This window comes from Podarcis gaigeae (assembly GCF_964106915.1).
Source record: "Podarcis gaigeae genome assembly, chromosome: 3".
Lineage (NCBI taxonomy): Eukaryota > Metazoa > Chordata > Lepidosauria > Squamata > Lacertidae > Podarcis > Podarcis gaigeae.
The window spans coordinates 94,030,358-94,053,007 of record NC_139680.1 but is presented as its reverse complement, the minus strand read 5'-3'; the positions used below and the strand labels follow the sequence as shown (position 1 = coordinate 94,053,007).

The 22,650-nt window shown below is 40.2% G+C and overlaps 1 protein-coding gene across 1 annotated transcript in view; it reads left to right on the top strand.

The window, feature by feature from the left end:
- Positions 1–22,650, top strand: part of SPATA17 (spermatogenesis associated 17) — a gene marked incomplete at its 5' end in the record, with an annotated part of 73,760 nt that overhangs the window by 43,073 nt on the left and 8,037 nt on the right. The window contains 2 exon segments of the mRNA XM_083733605.1: positions 66–214; positions 6,759–6,891. Of these exon segments, the coding sequence (XP_083589731.1) occupies positions 66–214; positions 6,759–6,891 (282 nt within the window).

Genomic DNA, 22,650 nt, shown 5'->3' with positions numbered 1-22,650 from the left:
ATAAAAATCAAAGCAGAGAGGAACAGCGCCAGTGCAGAACACATTTCTTCTCCTGTACCTTTCAGGGCCCATTTCGTGATCCTGTTGAAGTGTTGCAGCAACGGTATAAGCCTTTGGAACCTTCTGTGCAGGTGGCAGCTTCAAACGTTTCACTGGAGCTTGCCAGAGAAAAAATTAAACAAGAAGAGTGGAGAAACCGTGTACATGATGAAGTGTAAGTTGCTTGCTTACCCCTCCTGTTTTCGCTTCACTGTGCCTCTTCTTTTTATATCTTTTACTGTTGCTCAATAGACTCAAAAAAGCTGTTGATTCTGAAAAGTTGAAAAGCAACCATTAAGCATAAGTCTATCTAAGCATCATATTTCGTGGACCAAGATTTTCAAATGTCTTAGGCCCTGATCTATTCACCCAGGAAAGCTGAAATGCTTGGATTTAAGCTTGTTTAGCTGAGTTGAGGTCAATGGGGCTAAATCGGTTTAAAACCAAGTCCATTTCATCTTGATTGATTTGTGGATTGGGCTATTATTCTGTAATAATCCCACTTAAGTAGTTAGGTTAGCCGCTTCAGATGACAAACCACTGAACAGCCCTGATCTTAGTCAAGCAAATCAGACACTCCTGGCCAGAAGAGAACTCCACAGCTTCGTACTTCTTCACCAAATACGTGCAAGCACGTATTTCACAGCAGGCTGTACCTGCCCAACCCCACTCCAGCATAGTTCAATAATAGCTTCCTTACTGTGGCTGCATCTGAGAAATAATTAAGGTAATTCCACACCACCTGGAACAGTGAAGCTTGGTATGCTTGTAGGCCAAGGCAACTTGCCTATTTGAAAAGTACTTGAAAACTGGAATGTTTTCCTTTAACAGACTAAACTCTGAATGTAAAGATTATCTGATAAGATTGGGCTGAGGGCGTTTAATAGACCCTTCATATACTCACATCAGCATGGATAGCCAAGACTTCCAACAACAGCACAGATGCAAGTTTCATTTACTAAACTGAAATAAACATGCATTAGTAACTTAAACAGGAGCTGTGCAGGCAAAGTACCAGGCTTGGAAGTGCGGGAATTTAACTTTGCATCATTCTCTCTTTTATGACTATATGGTAATGGAAGAATTGTAAGGTTTTACAGCGCCCAAATTGCTTGATAGGTGACCTACCCACATACAGATTCATGTGTGTGTTCAGCAACTCAAAATATTATTGACACTGTTACTTTTGATAATACGGTTGATCTCAAGGTGTAGGAAACCTAAATCTACCCATGGGGCTTTCTTGACCTGGATTTCATCCACCAGCCCTCCAGAACAGGAAATCAGTGTTGTCAAATCACTGTGCCAGTGACTTCTAACCCAGTGTAGGGAACTATATACATTCAGTTCTGGGAATCATATGCACTGAACCCCTTTACCTGCACTGTGCCCAATACAGCAAAAGATGCATTTATGGAAACTAGCTTCTGGTTATGTGTTGCTCTCACTTAATCAGGGTGTTTGAGGTTTGGAGTGTTCATTTACAAGTTTGAAGAGCACGGGCAGTTATGGAAACAGGCACTGAATGTTATTCCTTGCAAATCTAACACATCTAAAACTTTTTTCAAGTTATGTCTAGTTTGTCAGATGCTTTGCAACTTGAGCAATTTGCATATTTTCTGGACTATTATTGTATTATGATAAACAGGGATTATCATATATTTTCAGATAATGTTTTCTTAACAATTCAACTTCTATTTGTAACTCTTCCATTTATTTTAATTACTAGCACAGTGTGCAACATTTATTAATCAGCAGAGCCTTTTTAAGTTAAAATACTAAATTAGCTAACCCCATTAACACAGAATACTCCAAACAAGCAGTAATAGGAGAGGTAGTTACTGTGCAAATCGTATTATACATGCGGGTGCTCTAGGGCACAGTTAAGCATGATTACCCTCTTTTGATCCAGTATTCCTCTGCCTCTTCTAGCTAATTTCCAGTGGAAATTTACAAAGTGGTGCCTTCATTTTTCCAGCTTAATTTTTCTAATGAAGTTCTGGTACTTTATAACACTGGGGATATAGATAATAAGTCTGTATATAATTAAGAAGTTCTAGAATGTGTCCGCAAAGAAGAGGTCTCATTACTTTTGCTTTATACGAGAAGTGGGCTAGCATTTGTCTGCTGCTTTTACTTCTACTGCAGACTGGGATTAAAACCAAAACAGCCCAATGATTATTTGTGTTATATCAGAAAACATAATGCAGGCAGCGCAAAAACAACCCTTGTAACGGAAATATACCCAATGTAAGACTATGTAAAGTTTTTAAATAATAATTCTTAAAGATATGACTTCTTGAGAGGCACTTTAAGCACAACCTAACTCATTTTCTCTTTTCTTTTTTTTAGCCTTCAGTTGTTACACATAAAATTATATCTAGCACAGGGGAGTTGACTGAAAACAACTATTGACTTAGACCTGTTGTCTTGGAAGGGATGGAAATTAAATAACGTTTAATACATGCTTTCATAAATCAGACACTTTTTATAGTTTAGTGCATGTGCTGCTGCAGCTAATGCAGTACCATTTCATTAATGTGCTCTTATCTTGTGCTCTTCTTAAAAGATTTGCAGGGCTCAACACAGTTCCTTCTAGCATTGGTTGCAAAACTTTCAATCCATGGAATGAATACAGGTCCATGGGCCATACTTAGCAGCCTACCAGGGTGCTCAGCAAGAACATTTGATTCTTCTACCCCTTGGGGTGACAGTTTGCCTTCTGGCCAAGTGTCGAAGAATACCTGATACTCAAATGACTGCATGTAATAAACCTAACAGGCATACAAGCCAAATAGCAGAGAAAACACATAACATTGCACAGTGCATGCTTCACTCTGGACTGTTAATGTACTCATTCATTGTACATATGTATATATCAGCCAGTAGTGGGTGGGCCTTGGTGTTGTCCTCATGACCCCTAAGGAACATCCTTCAGGTGAGGGCAATGGTCCCATCAGTAAATGAGTGTCATTAATCCAGACAAAGAAATTATTTATCAGAATGCTAGGTCTTAGCTTCTAAACCAGCCTTTCTTAACTTGGGTCTCCAGCTGTCATTGGACTACAACTCCCATCATCCCTGACCACTGGCCATGCTGGCTAGGAATGATGGGAGTTATAGCCCAACAACATGTTGGAGACCCAAGGTTGAGAAGGGCTGTTCCAAACAGTTGGGTTCTGGGACCCAGGAGAATTTGGCTGTCAATCCAAGTGGGTCAGAAGCAGAGAGGCAGTCCAAAGCAGGTGGTGGTTCATGGGCCAAACTAGGGGACTGACCGTTAGGCAGAATCTTCACACAGTGAGACAAGTTGTCAAACTAACCAGCAAGCTTTGTGACTCTGGCTTTATAGGGCCTGATGGACAAGAATTGACTTTTTGGGTCAGCTGGTGGTATTCAGGCCTTGGCTTGTACATCCACCAAGTTCAGTCTTCCAGTCTTGCACTGGAAAGAGAGCACTGGTAGAGCAGCAGGTATAATGCTGGAGTCTCACTTGCTCTCATACACAAAACTGAACTGCTCTCTTTGAGGGCCACGAAGTAAAACCTATAACCTGCCATCTTAGCTTGTTTCCTTGAGGTCCATCTTATTATGACCACAAAACACACTGCTAGGCCGCAAATGACGCTGTACACCATCACCAGAATTGTTTATATTTGATTTCTCTTGTGTTGCAATTTTCAAGCCGTTTTGTTTCTAAAATGACAGGAGCTCACTGTGTCCTACCTTGAGAACTTGAGGTTGTTACAAATCTTCTACAGGAAGGTCTGAATTCTTTATGATAGTCTAAAGCCTAGTTTGGGTTAATGACTTTATCTCAAAATTTAAATACAGTTCCTGTGCTATTTTGCTCTGGCAATCCAATATTAAGACCCTAGTACATCTGCCAAGATGGAAGCCATTTCATTATATATTTTAATGCAAGTCACAATATATAATTAGATCATGAAATCCTTCACTTTCTGTAAACATTTGTGTTTTGAATCGGGGCTATTCTCAATGTCTTTTATTATCAGGATGCAAGGCTTTTCTGGGTTATAAAATTAAGAATTTCTACTAATAAATGCCAAATGAAAGATTCCTATAAACAAAGGAATCTGCATATATTTCTGTTATAAACCAGGCATACTGTCTTTGATGTTTTACAGCACTTAACAATGTATTCCATATTATAGAAAGTTATTTTTACATACACCTTGTTCTGAGCATTAAGACTACCCTAAATTCCATGCATTCGTGGGCAAATTCCTTTGCTACTAGCCTTGTCTTTCAGTCATCATCCAATCCCTGGAGGGAGCCAATTTTCTTTCATGTCTGAACAAAAGAAAAATGTACTATTAAAATGCAATTCAGAAGTGATAAAAACTGTAAGTGGAGCAGCCGGCTTCTAGCAACTCCTATGTATACTCAGGGACATTGGGGCCACATTAATTTTTTTTGTGTGTGATGTCCATCCCATGTGCAAATTAGCCCTAGAAGTGCTATAATCTGTCTTATATGAAAGCCACCTGCCCCATGAGTATATACATGCTTCTGTAGCTTTGTATAATTTAAAGCTCTGCTACTTCTGTGCTTTTGTTTTGTTAATTTTCAAGAGCCCTTGGTTTTGAATTCTTTATGGGCAATTTGACTGGCCAGATGCTAATAAAGACCAATTTGTTTCCCCACAAGGAAGGTTTATTGATATAATTTACTGTTGATGAAATATTAAATCCTTTCAGTAAAGGATTTAAAAATAGAATTCAGCAGTTAAAATAAGAAAATCAGGGTTTTTTCAGATGGCATCACAAAAAGTAGTACGCAACCATTAAAAACTTTCTATTGGAAGCTTTTCAAAAAGAAAAAGAAAATAAATGTTTCCAATCTTTTTTAAAGGGGCTCTTCTTTTTTCATTTTACACTGTTCAGTATAGCATCTGGGGGAAATGAAAACTTAATTTAGCCTTCTGATATCTGAGCACAATAACATTTTGCCTCGTGGTACAGACAGTGATCTAATAATTTAGGGTATGATCCACAGAGTCTTTTTCATAAATGCCTTTACTCTCAGGGAGCACCGTAATTACCCTTTCTTACTACCAGGGGTGCCAACTTAAATAAATTATTTTGGAGGCCCAGGTAAGCCCTGCCCCGCATAACCGATCACATGACACAATGTGTAATTGATCACATGACACAGTCCCACATATACTATTTGAATGGAAATGCCCATCAACTTTGTGGGGGCTCTTCCCCCTCAAATATTTTATTGTGGGGGCCAAAGCCCCCACAGCCCCTGGGAGTTGGCTTCTATTTTCACTACAGTATTATGGTATCCTATTTGATGCCTCACCTAATGAGCAAACAGCCAACTTTTCCCCCTTAGCAAGAACTTCTCTTGATGTCAAATTGCTTTCCTGCACCTCCGCACCTGAAGACAAGGGGTAGTTACATTGCTTACCACTGTTTTATTGGAGTTTGATACAAAATGAATTCTGTTCATGTCTCCAGAACCCGTAGATGAGGTACGGGAGAAATCCCCACCAGGACCTAGTTCCTAGTGAAGGAAATGGGGAGATGCGTGGGGGCCTGTTGCTTTGGATCAGTATTGGGGGACAATACTGTTGCTTTGGATCAGTATTGTCTACACTGACTGGCTCTCCAAGGTTTCAGGCAGGAGTCCTATCCAGCCGTGCCAGGGATTGAACCTGTGACCTTCTGCATCCTAAGCCACTGAGTTGCATCCCTTCTCAGCCAGCTCACCCTCCCCACCTCCATTCTGCCACTGATGCACTCAGGAACAGTGTGCAGGATTCATAATACAATGGCACCTTGGTTCCCAAACGGCTTAGTTGTCAAACAAATCAGCTCCCAAACGCCACAAACCTGGAAGTAGGTGTCCAGTTTGCAAACATTATTTGGAAGCCAAATGTCTTCTGCGGCTTCTACAGCTTCCGATTGAGTGCAGGAAGCTCCTGCAGCCAATCGGAAGCCGTGCCTTGGTTTTTGAATGGTTTCGGGAGTTGAAGAGCCAAGCTACCACTGTAGTCATCATCATCATCAGAATTTCGGCAGCAGCATTTTGAACCAGCTGAAGTTGGGAACACTTTCCAAGGGCTGGCTCATGACCAGCATAGTGCAGTAGTCCAAACCAGAAGTAACTGAAGCACATGGCGCATAGCCAAATCAGCTCTCTCTAGTGATTGATCTGAAGCTTTAGAAAACAAAATTCCTGAAGCTGTCCCTAAGTTTGCAAAGGGTGGTATTTTAATCCCGGTCTCTCTTTTGGTTGTTGAAGAATTATTTGGCCCCAGAATAGGCTGTACAGGCAATGGCTGATTTATGCACATCGTGGTGACCCGGAAGCGGCCATAAAAGGGAGCAGAATGGGGGTGGGGCAGAGCAGGCTTATGCGCACTCTATTGGCACACGTGGGAGTCAGGAGTGTAATCGGTCATTGCCTGTACTGCCATCATTTCTGTTGAGATGGTGAAGTTTTTATAAAGCAGCTCCTGTGTAATTTACTTTCAGCTGTACTATGCAAAATGAAAGGCATAGGGGAGAGGTAAAGGGGGGTATTCATTAACTATGTAACAGCAATGATAGACTATGGCTGTATAAAATGGTTGTGCACCGAAACAAATGCTTTCCACATTGTACAGTTCCCTTGTGATTTATATGACCTGTACTAGTAGAATGAAAAAATATATTAAATAAACATATATGTGTTTCACCTTTCAGGTTTTTGCCATTTTCAGGCCACAGAGTTGATAAGTATGTCCCATCAATCCAAACAGCTAGTAAATATGGTCAATCGAGTTACGGGCTCAAACACTTCCGGGAAGAACACCCAGAGAAATGGATAACAAATAAGGTGAGTTATGTTGGGAAACCAAAGCAAAGTTACAGCTTTGTAGACTTCTTAAAAATATCAAAATCAATCAGATCCACTCCACTAAATCAATTTCTACTGAAATGACATAAAAGCTCACTGAATTGGGAAACTATACAGTGCTTTCATGAGAATAAAATATGAACCGAAACTCCTCTGCTGTATATCGGGAAAAAAGGAAAAAATGGAAATTGTTAAAAAAATAAGCTTTTACTTTTTTAAAAATCAGGTAAATATGAAGCTATAGAAATATTGCCCTAATTATTGAAATCTGATGCTTAAAAATTACTCTTCCTCCTCCTCAAGGCAATAAGGAACATAATAAGTGCAGGAATTGTACACAATAATTAAGAACATCACAACACACACACACACACACACACGGTGGTTTGGCATAATGAAATTAAAACTTTCACTTACCAATAATGTATTTTAAAAAGTATTATTCTTAGGGCTGCATTTTGTGAGACAGGTAGTTTCCCTTTTTTGCACTGAAGAACATTCAAAGATGAGGGTGCTCCAACGCTTTATACCAGTTCTTGAGATTGTACCAAAAGGATTAACATTTCACTGCATTGAAATGAACAGGGAAGTCTAGCAAGAGAAGGGACTCAATGCGTGCACACACAGCATAAGTGATTATTGGATTAAAGTCCAGTTCTCCAAATTATATCCAACAACGTTACCCTGGTTTTTGTTGTGTGTTTTTGTATTTCTGCCAACCTAGCAGTTCGAAAGCACCCCCGGGTGCAAGTAGATAAATAGGGACCGCTTACTGGCGGGAAGGTAAATGGCGTTTCGGTGTGCAGCTCTGGCTCGCCAGAGCAGCGATGTCACGCTGGCCATGTGACCTGGAAGTGTCTTCGGACAGTGCTGGCCCCTGGCCTCTTGAGTAAGATGGGCACACAACCCCAGAGTCTGTCAAGACTGGCCCGTACGGGCAGGGGTACCTTTACCTTTACCCTTTTGTATTTCTATTAAGAGTTTCAAACATATTTTGTTAATACATTAAAGAAAACAGGCATAGGGCAATCACAGTTGTTGATAACATTGCCATACTATTATATAAAGGATCAGTATGATTAAGTCGACAAGAAGTTGGGGGTCAGATGAAGAGGAGAATTATGGTTGTGTTTCTTTCTGGCCTAGGTGAGCAAGGAAGAAGAGGTGGAGATATTATGGGTTTTTTGTGTGTTGTTCTTGATTACATTCAGGGTTAGAAGAACCCACCTCCTCAAATGGCACCTGAAAAAATGGCGAACTCACACCTCTGTTTGGGGACCTAAATTTGCTTCCTTTCCCTGTGAGGATCACATAAAATAAGGGTGACCTTTCCCCCCCAACCCTGTTTGTATTGCAAAGAAGGAGAAAATAATGGTGGAATCTTTCAATAACAAGAGAAGAAAATAGTTTTTCTGTTACTTTCTCTCTTTCATGACTAAATATGACTGGAAATGTATTGCTCTTTTCAGTCATTTCCAGAATTGTCTGATTTGCTAAAATCTCATTTCAGAATTTCTTGCTAAAGGCCTCGATGTTTCTTAAAACTTTTAACATTGTATAAATAGCTGTTCAGTGGAAGGAATTCAATATGGGATAGGATGTCAAAAGTTTAAAAACGGAACTAATATAGATCATCAGTCACAAAGCATGAAATGGAAAGAAAACAATTGAACAATTGCTTCTCGGCTGCTTTTCTGAGTTCTTGTCAGTTTGGGGAAGCAAAAAAATTCTGATTTTATGTAAGCTCCCTGTAGACTCAAGTTAAAAGAGACTACATAGAAATTGCTCTGCACACTTGGGTTCTGCTACCTTGGCACATGATTTTGTCTGTAGCATCCTGAGGTGGGGATTACAGCCTACTAGATACGCTAACAGTTTACAGTGTCAGATGATAAAATTCAAATAATTGCTGCCCAAGATACTGACCTTTTGACCCACTCTAGTTCATAGCTGCATTAATCTATAGCAGCAAAACACGTATTTGGGCTCCAGTTCTGCAGCTCAAATCCCATAGAAATCAATGTGACTTAAGCAACCTTAATGTGAACTGAACTGCAGCTTTTGTTACCTAATTGATAGTGGCTTCATTCAGATGCCATGCTAAATCATGGTTTGATGCTATAGGAAAGAGCAGCGGTTGCGCGCTCCCTCCCCACCATGCATATGCTGTACTTCAGTTGTAATTTGGCTTGAACAAGCTATATTTTGATGTTTCACTGGTAAAACTGTTTTGTACTTGCCCTCCAAACTAACATCGCAAAACATGGTTTGAAGCTGAAGCTGTTTTGCAGTCTTGGTTTGGAGGGAATGTGTAACCCATGTTTTGTGAGTTTGACATAAAAGCAAACTATGCTTTGATCATATTAGGAAATAACTAATTGAAGAGGAGCTTGTGGGACCAGGAGAGAGGAAAGAGGCATGCACACACACAGACACTGGACTCATTCCTACAGTGTCAAACCATAATTTGAGAACCAACACAATAATAATTGTAGCCAAAGGATTAAGTTAATTTTATAAGAACATTGGTTTTGGAAAACTGTTAAAATGATATACCGTATTTTTCGCCCTATAGGACGCACTTTTTCCCCTCCAAAAATGAAGGGGAAATGTGTGTGCATCCTATGGGGCGAATGCAGGCTTTCGCTGAAGCCTGGAGAGCGAGAGGGGTCGGTGTGCACTGACCCCTCTCCCTCTCCAGGCTTCAGGAAACTATCTGCAAGCCGCGGGAGCCCGCGGGAGTTCCTCTTATTCCGAAGTTGCGCCTGGGCTTCGGGTAGCTCTGCGCAAGCCGCGGGAGGGCTCCCCCGGCTTGCGCAGCGCTGCCTCTTACCCCAAAGCTACCCAAAACGACTGCTCAGCGCGCCGGGGCTTCGGGATAAGAGGCAGGGCTGCGCAAGCCGCGGGAGGGCTCCCTCAGCTTGCGCAGTGCTGCCTCTTATCACGAAGCCCCGGCATGCTCAGCAGTCGTGCCAGGGCTCCCACGGCTTGCGGAGAGCAGCCTGTTCTGGGGGCTGGGGTTGGGGGAAGCTCAGGTTTCCCCCGCCCCAGCCTCGCACCTTGGGGGGGGGAAATAAATTCCCCCAAAATATAGGTGCGCCTTATGGGCTGGTGCGCCCTATGGGGCGAAAAATACGGTACATTGAAATTCAACCAGGGGGATACGGGGAAGTCACTTAACAATGTTACTAAGATTAGTTTAAATAGGCTGAGATTTATGTTTGTTTGTGTATTTGTTTGTTTTTTTAAAAAATGAAAAATAAATTAAAAAATTTGAATAAATAAATAAATAAATAATAATTGTAGCCTAAGAAGAGATTAAGCACACTTTGGTTCAGTTCAGACGTAACAGATACCATGGTTTCCTGCCATGCTGAGACCTGTACTTCCCCCTCTCCCTTATTTCCACCTACAATGAGAAAATTGAAAGCCACTTTTGCGCTTAAGCTAGCCGTGGTTGGTTCCCATATTTTGTCCAGACTTGGAGAACTGTGGTTTGTTTAAACCAGGAGCAGGGAACCTTTGGCCCTCTGGATGTTGCTGAACTACAACTCCCATCAGCTCCAGCAAGCATGGTCAAAGGCTAGGGATGATGGGCAACATCTGATAGGCCAAAAGTTCCCCACGCCTGTGGTTCTGACATAATGGGAAATTGTGATTAAGTTAAAAGCTATAGCTTTATATTTCTTTTTCAATTTTTTAATATAGCATTGTGAGCTTTGTGAACCCAAGCAGAAATTTTAAAGTAGGACGTGAGCCTGAGTCACAGGTCTGATTTAGGATAGAAATGATCTACCAAATCCATGTTCGCAACTTTGTCTATTGAACCAAAATGAACATAGAGCCACAATGTCTTTAAAAATGGAGGCAATGGAGGCTTTTATTTCTTTATCACCAGTTGAGTACCTGGTCCACATGCAGAGAGCAACTAGCGGTACGACCATACTAGTGGTTGCTGCTAAGGTGGTGGCAGTTCTAGGTTCAGTATTTGTTGCCTATTTTGGCATAGTTCAGATGGAGGGGATGGTATTGCTGTGTCCATGCAGCGAAGTTGATAGCAGACCACTGGCAAAGATCATATATTCATATTTCCAAGGCACTAGCAGAATTATTACATGGTAGATTACAAAAACCACCATAAATCAACTTAAAACTTAGATGAACCAACAACTTTATATATCTATATATCTGAAAGATTTAAGGTAAAATAATGTGCTTTGTTCAGACGTTACACTTGACGAAAGTATTTTCCTTGGTTCAAAGCTTGGTTCAAATGACTAATACTGCCTTTACAACTGCAAAGTTTCAGGATTCAGAAACCACTAGATGCCATGAATTTAATCAACACTGATAGATCCTATGAAACTGGACAGACAAGCGATCAGATATACTAACTAATCTTTCAGTTGTCAGAACACTTGCACTCTCTCAATATTCACTGAAGCAGAAATTATAGCCTACAGCCTTTAATCTGAAGTGGAATTAGTTTTCGTATGCGTTTTAAGACATCTGGCTTTTAATGGCAGTAATTTTTGGTATGTCCTTGTTTTGCAAACAAGGAAGTGGCATTCTTTGTAGAGCTTTCTGCTGTTTGCCTTATTATAGGTGACTTACAACACAGATACGTGCCTCTTTCCTTATTTGCGCATGCATATTTGGCCCTAAATAGAATTTTATTATCTACAAAGCATAAAAATAGCCAGTACTCCAAAGAATTGATTTAGAGAAGCTAAGCATATTGCATAGAACATAAAGTTGACCTTTACCGTCTGCAGCTTTTGAAATGGAGTGGGATGTGGAACACATCATAGGCTTAATGTGGCACAACGCTGTCTGCAGAAACTTGGGTGGGACTGTGACTGCCTGCCCATTGCACCCGATGATTGAATCTGCTGTCACCAGCATCCTGATAATAATGAACATTCAGCTTAACGACCGTGATTATGATTATCATAATTGATGTGTGAGTGCAGTGTGTGGGGATCATTACAGCTAAACTGTACGGCAGAGAAACATGGCTTAGTTATGGATAATTTTACTTTTGCACACTGATTGGGATAAAATATGCTTTTCAAGCTCAACAGTCCATCCTACTGCAATTTCAGGAAGAAATCTGTATATGTGAATTGATGATCCAAGCATGCTGCAAAACAGCCAGTCTAGCTGTTTGTTTAAAATGGTTTCATTTCATTAATATTGGCAATTAATTAGGTATCAAGAAAGGGGAAACCTCTTCTGAGTTGCCAGTTGCATTAATCAGATACCAAGTTCCTTGCATAGGCTGAAAAGAAAAAATATTTAGCTATGCACAACTGGTGCAGTTCCATTGATAATGGCAAAGACGTTTTACCTTGGTATTGTCAGTGCCAAACTAAAATAACATTTATCTGTTTTTGTAATGTCTTGGGAAAACTGGCGGAAAATATTATAAAGATAAAACTGCCAAGCATATAGAAGAACAAGCCTGGCTGAAGCAGAACCAGCATGGCTTCTGCGAGGGTAAGTCCTGTCTCAATAGGCTTTGGGAACTAACTGCTTTTAATGAGAAGGACTGGTGCCATGCTGTTTTTATTGTAATTATTTGGATGGTTTTAGTAGATTGTTTATGCAGATTAGATAGATAGATAGATAGATAGATAGATAGATAGATAGACAGATAGACAGATAGACAGATAGACAGATAGATATTTTAATTCTATCAGTGTTTAATTGTTTTTAATGATGCTCTTGTGGATCAGGAACTGGTTAAGTAACGGGAAATAGAGAGCAGAGATAAATGGACAATTCTCCCAGTGGAGGGCTGCAGAAATGGAAGTTCCCCAAGGATTGGTATTGGGACCTGTGTGTTTCAACTTGTTCATAAGCAATTTAGAGTAAGGAGTGACGTGGCCAAGTTTGCAGATGATCCTTAACTGTTCAGGGATTGTGAAGAGGTCCAAAGGGACTTCTCCAAACTGAGTCATTGGGTGGTAAAATGGCAGATGCAATTCAGTATAAACAAGTATAAAGTGATGCGTGTTGGCAGGGTGGAATCTCAATTTCACACATATGCTCATGGGGTCTAAACTGGTGGTCACTTAGAAGGAACAAGACCTTGGGGTCGTAGTGGCTAGCCTGATAAAGTTGCAGACCCAGTATGCATCAGCTGTGAAGAATGCAGCTTCCATGGTAGGGATCATTAAGAAAGAAATGGAAAATCAAACTGCCAGTATCATAATGCTGTTATACAAATCTGTGGTGCAACTGCGTTTGGAATACTGTGTACAGTTTTTGTCACCTCACTTTGGAAAAGATACTGTAGAGTTGGAAAAATCACAGAAACAGGTGGTTGTAGGTTAAATCCTCGTATGGGAGAGCTGCATATGCCTGCATTGCAGGGGATTGGACTAGATGATACTCAGGGTCTCTTCCAACTCTAAAAAGGTAAAGGGACCCCTGACCATTAGGTCCAGTCGTGACCGACTCTGGGGTTGCGGCGCTCATCTCGCTTTATTGGCTGAGGGAGCCGGCGTACAGCTTCCGGGTCATGTGGCCAGCATGACTAAGCCGCTTCTGGCAAACCAGAGCAGCGCACGGAAACGCCATTTACCTTCCCGCTGGAGCGGTACCTATTTATCTACTTGCACTTCGTGCTTTTGAACTGCTAGGTGGGCAGGAGCAGGGACCGAGCAACGGGAGCTCACCCCGTCGCAGGGATTCGAACCGCCGACCTTCTGATCAGCAAGTCCTAGGCTCTGTGGTTTAACCCACAGCGCCACCCGCGTCCCCTCTTCCAACTCTACAACTCTACAATTATTGTTCCCTGAGCCACTGACAAGCATTTCAAGAGGGTTGGGAGACCCTTTGTATTGGAATGGGATGTGGCACAGTGGAGTTATAAAGCTGCAAGGAAGAATCAACAAACATCATACACATTTTATTACACTGCTTGGGGAAACCTTGAACATAGGACAATTAATTCATTCTGAAATAAAATAAGTACACACATTGCCGATAAAAGCAGAAGTGCCTTTCACATGTGCAGTGGCACCTTTGGATTCCTGTCTGTGTGAACGGGCAACAAGATCCATGTAACAATACTCCTTTGAAGGTGGCTCAGAGAAAATAATTCAGAAGGAATGATTTCTAGTAGTGACTAAAATTCTTTTGAGCCATTCAGTGAAGTTATTTACATGAGAAAAGGCACTGTCAGCACTTTCTAATGTATTTGAATAGGGATTGTCAAGCAACCAGTTCTCTACTTTGTAAAACCTTATTTTTAGTTCTATAATTTCTCAGTGGGAAAATGCCATGCTTTGATAATGTTATTGGACTTTGAAGAATAAATATAGTCTGAAGAGAAAAATTAGATGGCACTTATTAAACTGTCTAACTAGCAATCCTGTGTCGTTCATCTGTTGCATGATAAATGTCTTGTGTTACCTATCTTCTATGTTTAATCAGGCAAATAGCTTGTTTCGGCAGGGGAAGAAAATCTACCTTTTAATAACTGCTAAGTTAAGTCAAAGAGTCTCCAGATTTTCCACACAATTCTTTACTGAGATTACAGGATAGCAGAATTTATGTATAGTTAACAAGACTGATGCTCTGTTAACAAACAAGAAATTTTTGGGAGACCTCCCAAAAGAGAGAGACCGCAAACTCTTTCTCACCTCTTCCCAAAGTTATTCAGATTTGTTCTTTGGGTGCTGCTGGTTGCACCAAAATGTGCTAAAGCTTGTTGTCATCTGTGAACAATCAGGATACAAGTTAACCAGAAAGAGGAAAACCTATAGTGGCTTAGGGGGGAAATGCGGTTTTAGCCAGCAAAACTTTGGCCCATCCTTCTAGCTATGGTCTCCAGCCCATGAACTACTATGCAGTTGTGCTTGTTGTAGATAGAAATATATCCGTCACTATTTCTTTGAATGCTACAACAAGTGCACTGTGCTAAAATTAATTTGATCTAATAGCTTCAAATATGTGATTGTCAATGAATGAAGGATTTGTAATTTACAGCTTACAGAAGTAGCAAGATGCAATATAAAAGCGATATACAAAAAGAACAGGCGCCAATAAAGACCAGCGATAAAACATTTTTAAAATAACCACAAGTAAGAGGCACCATGAACTATAATAAAAACAAAAGGCAGAATAAAAACAAAGTAAAAAGACAAAGAGGGAGATCATAAATAATTATGGCTGGCAAGCACTAACATCTATCTGCTGGAGACCAATGTGATCCTAAACAGGAAAGTTTTAATGCTAAGTCAGAAGGCCAGCAAGAAGGGACAAGATGAACCCTCCCCAGTGAAGAAGGTCCACATTCTGGGCCCAGCAACAGAGAAGGGAGACATGACTGGGTGTGTTGTGGTCTGGATTGCAGGGCTAGTAGCAGTTACTACTATTGTTTGCTCTAAATCAGTGTTTCCCAACCTTGTGCCTCCAGATGTTTTTGGCCTACAACTCCCATCATCCCTAGCTAGCAAGACCAGTGGTCAGGGATGATGGGAGTTGTAGGCCAAAAACATCTGGAGGCACAAGGTTGGGAAACACTGCTCTAAATAATAGGTAGAAAATTGCAATTACATATATTCTTTAACCCTGCTGGTTAAAGGCAGGTTCACTGAAGTGGGTGGTGCTTCCAAGCTATGCAGAAAGGGTAGCTCATCACCAATAATAGCTCCAGACTTCAACTTAGATGGTACCTTTTAGGTTCAGGCTCCACAAAAAGCCAGACAAGCGATCAAATTGGAACGGTCAGAATAAAGTACCCAAATTTCTGTCGAGTCTTTGTGACTTTCCAGAATGCAAAGGAGTGCAAAATCAAGTCAGTTAATGAACGTTTGTATCTGTGAAGATGGCTTTGGGCTACGTGAGAAAGGATTATCCTAGCATAAATTTTTCCAGGACTGGAGATTATATTTTTGTCATTTTACGCAGAGCAGGACAAGTAAAGTATTAATAAGGAACGGGGTGTGTGTGTGAGAGAGTATTATACCTGCCCTGCATGCCACTGTATAACCTGCTGTTCTGTTGGTACAATCTAGTTGGTGACAGAACTCGGGACCTGGAGAAGTAGAGAACAAGTCAATCAAACAATACAAGACCATGCATATTAAAACAGACTTGGTGCCCTGATGTGAAGCTGCTTGATTGAGCAGCGCAGTGTCAACCATGTCTTTCTTCTAATGCTAAAAGTAATGTACATAGACAGAGTGACAATCAGAGTACAGCCTCCCATCAGCTGTAATTAATCTTTTCGTTAACAGAAAGACTAGAAAGCCTCTCATCAGCCACTTCTGAAGTCGGAGAGACCCTGCTTTTTGATGTTTGTATTCTGAGTAAAATTGTCCCCACCAGTTCTAACAAATTGAAACACCAGGCTAATTATGGCAGCTAATGAAGTGTGTGGAATGGTCACAGCTTGTCGTGAAACTGTTCCTTCAGCTCAGATTAGAGTTTCATCAATCACTTTTTTAAACTGATCCAGAATTGCTTCTGCCCGGTGCTTGGCATTTTTAATGCTGTTTCTGTAATTGGTTTTTTCCCCAAAGCTTAGGCTGTTTTTTGAAATATTACATTCTTAAGATAGAACACGCAAATGCAGACTCCAGTCTGTGTGGATATGTGTGTTTGTGTGTGTGTGTGCGTGTTCATTATTGCCTCTATCAGCTGATCAAGTGGTAAGAAGCTAATAAAAGGAGCACAACTGTAAAATTTGATATACTGCTTTTAATCCCGCTAAAGGTAGCAATAAAGCATATACACATATATGGATATGAATCGTTATTACTGGGGTTTGATGTATACTGGCATAATCACATGAGATACAGTGTGTGCGGATGGATGTCTTAAATCTCACCAGAGATTTTAAATTAAATGAATGATTCGGATTGTATTCCTCTGTATATCATTCAGTAAAATTGGGTGTAATTTGTTGTTTCTGCAAATGTCAAACCTCCTGGCAATGGAAGTTCAAAATATATTAGTAGCCCAAGAATAGAAACATTTCAGCTTGAATCCCAAGCCCTTGGGATCACGTTGGGAATTTTCACGGTGCCTCTTATTTCCTTAAGGTAGAAAGGTGCACAATTGTTAAAATCCCAAGTTCTTGCTAATTTACAGGCTTTACTGGTATTCTGCTATATGATGATTCTTTAGAAGTTCTGCATGAGTATTGACAAATACACTGTCAAATTCATTCCTTCAAAGTATTACTTAAATAACACAGGGCTGAAACTAAATATTTCCCTCATTTCTCTGCTTGTTACTTTACATGTCAAGAACTATCTCCTGTTTCATGGATTTCAGGACGTGTTAGCACATTTGCAGTATTTTTATCCTGTTATTCTAAATTCCACTTCCCCCCTCCTCCTTTGCCCTTATTTTCCCATGCCCTTATTTTCCTGTTCGCTGTGGTACCCCCTTGATTTTGTCAATGATAATACTGCATTGGTGACATCACAGAGAGCTTCTTGGGATTCAACTAACGATTTGAACTAATAACAAAGTGTATTGCTTGCTATACACCCTTTGTTTAGTTCTGCTAGTTGTATGACAGTGGAATGTGTATGATTGAAGGATTTAAAAATACCTGCATATTTATATTGCATTTCTTCACTTTTGAGGAAATAGTTTAAATGAAATATATTTTATTTGTGCACAGAATATATTAAGCATAATCCCACTTCAGGTAGACTTGTTTTTTCATAAAAATATTTATTAGTCATTTGCAAATGTTCATATTTGACAAATGACATTTATTAATCGTGAATGGATGAAGATGAAGCTTTTGACCATCTATTCCCTTTTATAAGGAATACTTTTGGAAATTGCCCTGCACTAAACTAAGGCTTGAATTACAATAGCCAATAAGTTCCAAATACCAATCCAACAATTTCATCTGCACGTTTGTTTTTTAGCTCTGATTCAGTAAAGTTCAAGGGTATCCAAGTATGAAATAGCTTGTGAGGAAATTCACATCACTGTCTTAATTTAATTTAGCTGTAATAAAGACTGCATTAGTTCCAAAAATAGAATATTATCTTTGGCAATTTTGGTTCAAATATAGATATTAGATATGTCCAAAACAAAATAAGGCAGCTAGTGCCATTTCCTCTGGTGTATGATATAAGAGAAATGGGCGAAATGCAATGTTTTGAAACTTATGGCCACATTTTCATGGAAATGTATACCCCACCCCATTTTGCAGGCTCTTGGAAAGTAACACTAAATATAAAAGAGAATGTGAAAACATATTATAATATCCTACCAATGCAAAACAAAATTCATTCAGACATCTCTTCATCCACTATAACCTTAACTCTTGCCCTGCCAAATCTAACATAAATATGTAGGCTTGTTCTTAGGTTGTGGAAGACAGGAGTGCATGGCATGCTCTGGTCCATGGGGTCACAAAGAGTTGGACACAACTAAACAACAACAACAACAACGTGCTTAGGTTAGGATGGAAGAATCACTAAGGAAGAGGTGTTGTATAACTATGACCAGTGCTTTTTTTCTAGGGGTACTCTCATTTTCCTACTCATATTGAAATACTGCCCCTCGATGAGGCTAAACTTAGATTCACAAAATGTTTAGGGGTATGTGTACCCCTGCATCCCCCCAGAAAAAAAACACTGACTGTGACCAAGAATGGCTCACTCTACATCCTTGGTAGCTGATTCAAAAATAGATTTCATGGTTTAGGAAGTGCCCTGGGTTGATCACATAATGGGGAGGGGTGGCTGTTTCTAAGGTACGTTGGACCTATGCAAATTAGAAGATGGATACATAGGAATATTGGTCCATTATTGTGTGAACCAGCTCTACATTTACTGTGTTGGACACTTTCCACTATTACTGAATAAACCTGAGTGCAATCTATCTTACTCTTTTTTAATCAAGCAACTGTATGATATAAAAAATTGGCAATGCCAGATGTTGCTCCAAAATTTTTTGGGGAGGAGCAGCGTAGATTTGGGTTGCAATCCCATACACACTTGCATAGGAATACATCTCATTGAATTCAGTAGGGCTTTACTTTTGAATGCTTTCCCTTGCGCATCACAGTCTTCCCAAACAGTAACAAGTCGATATTTCATATTGTGCAGCAGCTGTGAAAAAGGTAAATTTCACACTAGAGATAATTAGGAAAGGAATTGAAGATAAAACTGCCAAATATACAAATCTGAGGTGGTGGTGCAGTTGGAGTAATATGTATAGTTCTGGTTGCCTCACCTCCAAAAATATGTTTTACAGTTGGAAATGTAACCACATTGATCACGGGGGTGGAGCAACTATGGAGGAAAGGCCATAGCTTAAAAGGCCTATAACATTTAGGCCTTTTAAGCTTAATTAAGGAAAAGGCAAGTAAGAAGCAATAAAATTATGCATGGGGTTGAGGAAGTGGGTAGGGGAAAGTTTTTCTCCCTCTCTCCCAACACTGGAATTCTTGGACATCCAGCGAAGCTGAATGCTGGAAGACTCAGGACAGACAAAAGAAAGCACTTCTTGTTAAACTATGGAATTCGCTGCTTCCAAAAGTAGTGATGGCCACCAACTAGGGTGGCTTTAAAAGAGGATTAGACAAATTCATGGATAAGACTATCATGGATTATTAACTATGGTGAGCATCTTCTGTCTCCACTCTTTGGGGTGCACACTTCTGAATAACAGTTGCTGGAAACCACAGCAGGAGAGAGTACTGTCATGCTAAGCTCCTGGTTGGCCGCTGTGAGAATAGGAAGTTGGACTGGATGGGCATTGATCCAGCAGAAGGCTCTTAGATTATTAATCTTGATTGTGTGTGTGTGTGTGTGTGTGTGTGTGTGTGTGTGTAGAAGCAAGCCTCCAGGATTCCACTTGGAGTTATGCCCCAAAATGACTGTTATATGGTAGAAGTGGACTTTCCTCCGTTTGTTTCCAGACTTGTCACAAATCCATGATGGAGAAAGCTGCAAGGTTTGACTGTTCTGCGTGTTGAGCCTCTCTGATATCATGTAATAAATAACACGCTGCTTGCTTTCATTTGACTCACCTGGGATTTGTTCTCTGCTCTACTGTTCTGTACTTCACAACCTCTAACCCCCAGTGGACCTCCTATTGACAGCCTGTTTCAAGCTGTCCCAGTTGTGTGCAGGTGTGTACTATAGTGTTAGTGTTGGTTTATGACCTGGGAGGCCAGGGTTTGAATCCCCACTCAGCCATGAAGCTTACGGACCTTGGGTCAGTCACCATCCCTTAGCCTGCCCTACCTCACAGGGTTGTTGTGAGGATGACATTTGCGGGAGGAGAACCACCTTGAGCTCCTTGGAAGAAAAGGGAGGCATATAAATGTAGTGATAAATGAATGCTTCCTTTTAAAGAGGACAGAAAGTGGTGGCTCTTTAAAAGGGAGGAATTAAGCCCATCATGGCTGCTATTTTGATTGTTCCACCTCTGCTGTGCTTGTTGTGGCAGCTTCTGGTTCATATATGTATGGCAGGCAATTATTTGGATGTGCTTCTCCTTACCTCCCTGGTCATCCTGTGAGCATCAGAAGCAAGTGCCATCAGAACTAATACTTGTAAAAGCTGCAACAACAGTTATCCTGGGGAGAATTTTATGCCAACATCGCTCTATTTTAAAATATGGATCTCATCCCCTTCTGCATTGCAAGTGTGCATATGAACAATGCAGCAGAGGATGGTTTTCATTTGCATTGTGTGGGTTTGATGTGTATCTGAAGCCGAACCAACCCCTTCTCCCAAAAATGCTTGTGGAGGTAAGCTCCAAGGTAAGATTTACTGTTTCTCTTTGGGACATCTCAAGGGACAGACTAACAATGCTCTTAAGAGTCGTAATTTGGGCCACTTGTAAAGAGACAATCGGATAAGTAATTATTCAAACTCAGAAGCAGTAATTAGAAGTTTTTTATAATTTCTCACAAGACTGTTTGATTCTAGTGCCTCGATTTACAACACTCAGAGAAGTATGTATAATATACTATTTCTTAAGAGGCTTGGTCAAAATTTAAGTAAAATTATAATGAAATGTTTGTTGCATATATTAAGCTGCAATTAATATGTTTTCTGCCTCTGTCTGAAAGATAAGATATTAAAATAATGTTGTTAGCAGGCTTCCCACTGTGCGAATAATTTCCTGATATTTGTACAGCATATTATCATATGCTCTCTGTCAATAACCAAATAGACTATCAAACAGAGAAAATAGTATGATGAAAGTATCATGCAGAAGGACATAACATTGTTTCATGATGACTAGCCAGTATCATTTTGTATTTTAAAAATGAATGATAAGTTGATTCAAAGCATACTTATAAAGTCATTAAAGCAAGTAGAAAATTGCCCTCCATTTTAGTCAGCTAGCCTTTTTAAGTCAGAGGGGTTGTTTTTTTAAATCAGCTTTGCTTGCATTTTAAGGAGGCAATTAGCCATTGGGTTTGACATATTGGCCTGGTTACCATGTAATGCTAAGTCAAACCATGGCCAAGTATGGACACACACAATAAAATCACAGGAGCGTCACTCTTCTCTAGATCTTGCTGCTGCCGTGCTACCTAGAGTTAAGCCATGGCTTGGCTTAATGCCACATCTGAACACATGCTCATAGTTTGCCCTGCTACATCATAAACTGCAGCCACAGTTTCTTTTTGTTTTACAGTTCACACTTAGCCATGGTTTATTTCATATGGTTTGGCATAGCGTCATGTACAGACTATTCAGAGGCAACCCTCAAGTTCAAATGAAATACATTAAATCCCTATGCAGAAAAAACTTTTCCCAAGATTTCATTTAGCGAAGGTACTCATGTGCAAATGAATTGCTAGACTATGTTATAACTATGTGAGTGTTTGTTATAACTGGACAAGACATTGGTAACTAGTGGGTGTTTTCATTCATGAATCTATGTTCTATTTGGCAGTTTGCAGAATGATAAGAACAATCCTTTCTTTGGTTGGTTGGTTGGTTGGTTGGTTGGTTGGTTGGTTGGTTGGTTTGGTTGGTAAGGACTTCACTTGGTGATTTCTACTAGAGCCAGTGTGGTGTAGTGGTTAAGAGCGGTGGACTCGTAATCTGGTGAACCGGGTTCGCTTCCCCGCTCCTCCACATGCAGCTTCTGGGTGACCTTGGGCCAGTCACACTTCTCTGAAGTCTCTCAGCCCCACTCACCTCACAGAGTGTTTGTTGTGGGGGAGGAAGGGAAAGGAGAATGTTAGCTGCTTTGAGACTACTTCGGGTAGTGATAAAGCGGGATATCAAATCCATACTCTGTTAATAACAATGGGAGGCCTTTTACCACCTCCAAATACTTAGGTTACACAGATTCCCATCTATAAAGCAATTAAGTTGAACTACTTGAATTAAAATAGTGTATTCTCATTGACTTTAGTGAGGCTAAAATAAATCTCAGTCTTGCTGCTAAAAATCACTAAATTACTAAAATCACTGTCCAATATAAGGAAATCCTTATCCAAACATTCTAAATATATGGAGTAAAGGTCAAAGCAGCAAGGAAGTGGTATATTTCCAAGATAGCATCCTAAGAAATCTCCCCCCTCCCCCCAAAAAGATCATGGAATTAGTAATTTGTGTTAACAAATGGAAAGTGGTTAAAGTGCCCCTAGGTAGTTGAAATCTCAGGGGTCCTCTTGCAAATTATCCCCTAATACGTTTTTTATTTTAGTGGGATAACATTGAACTAAGAAAACTTGATTGTAATTTTCTTTTAAGATCAAATCAATATTACTTTTAT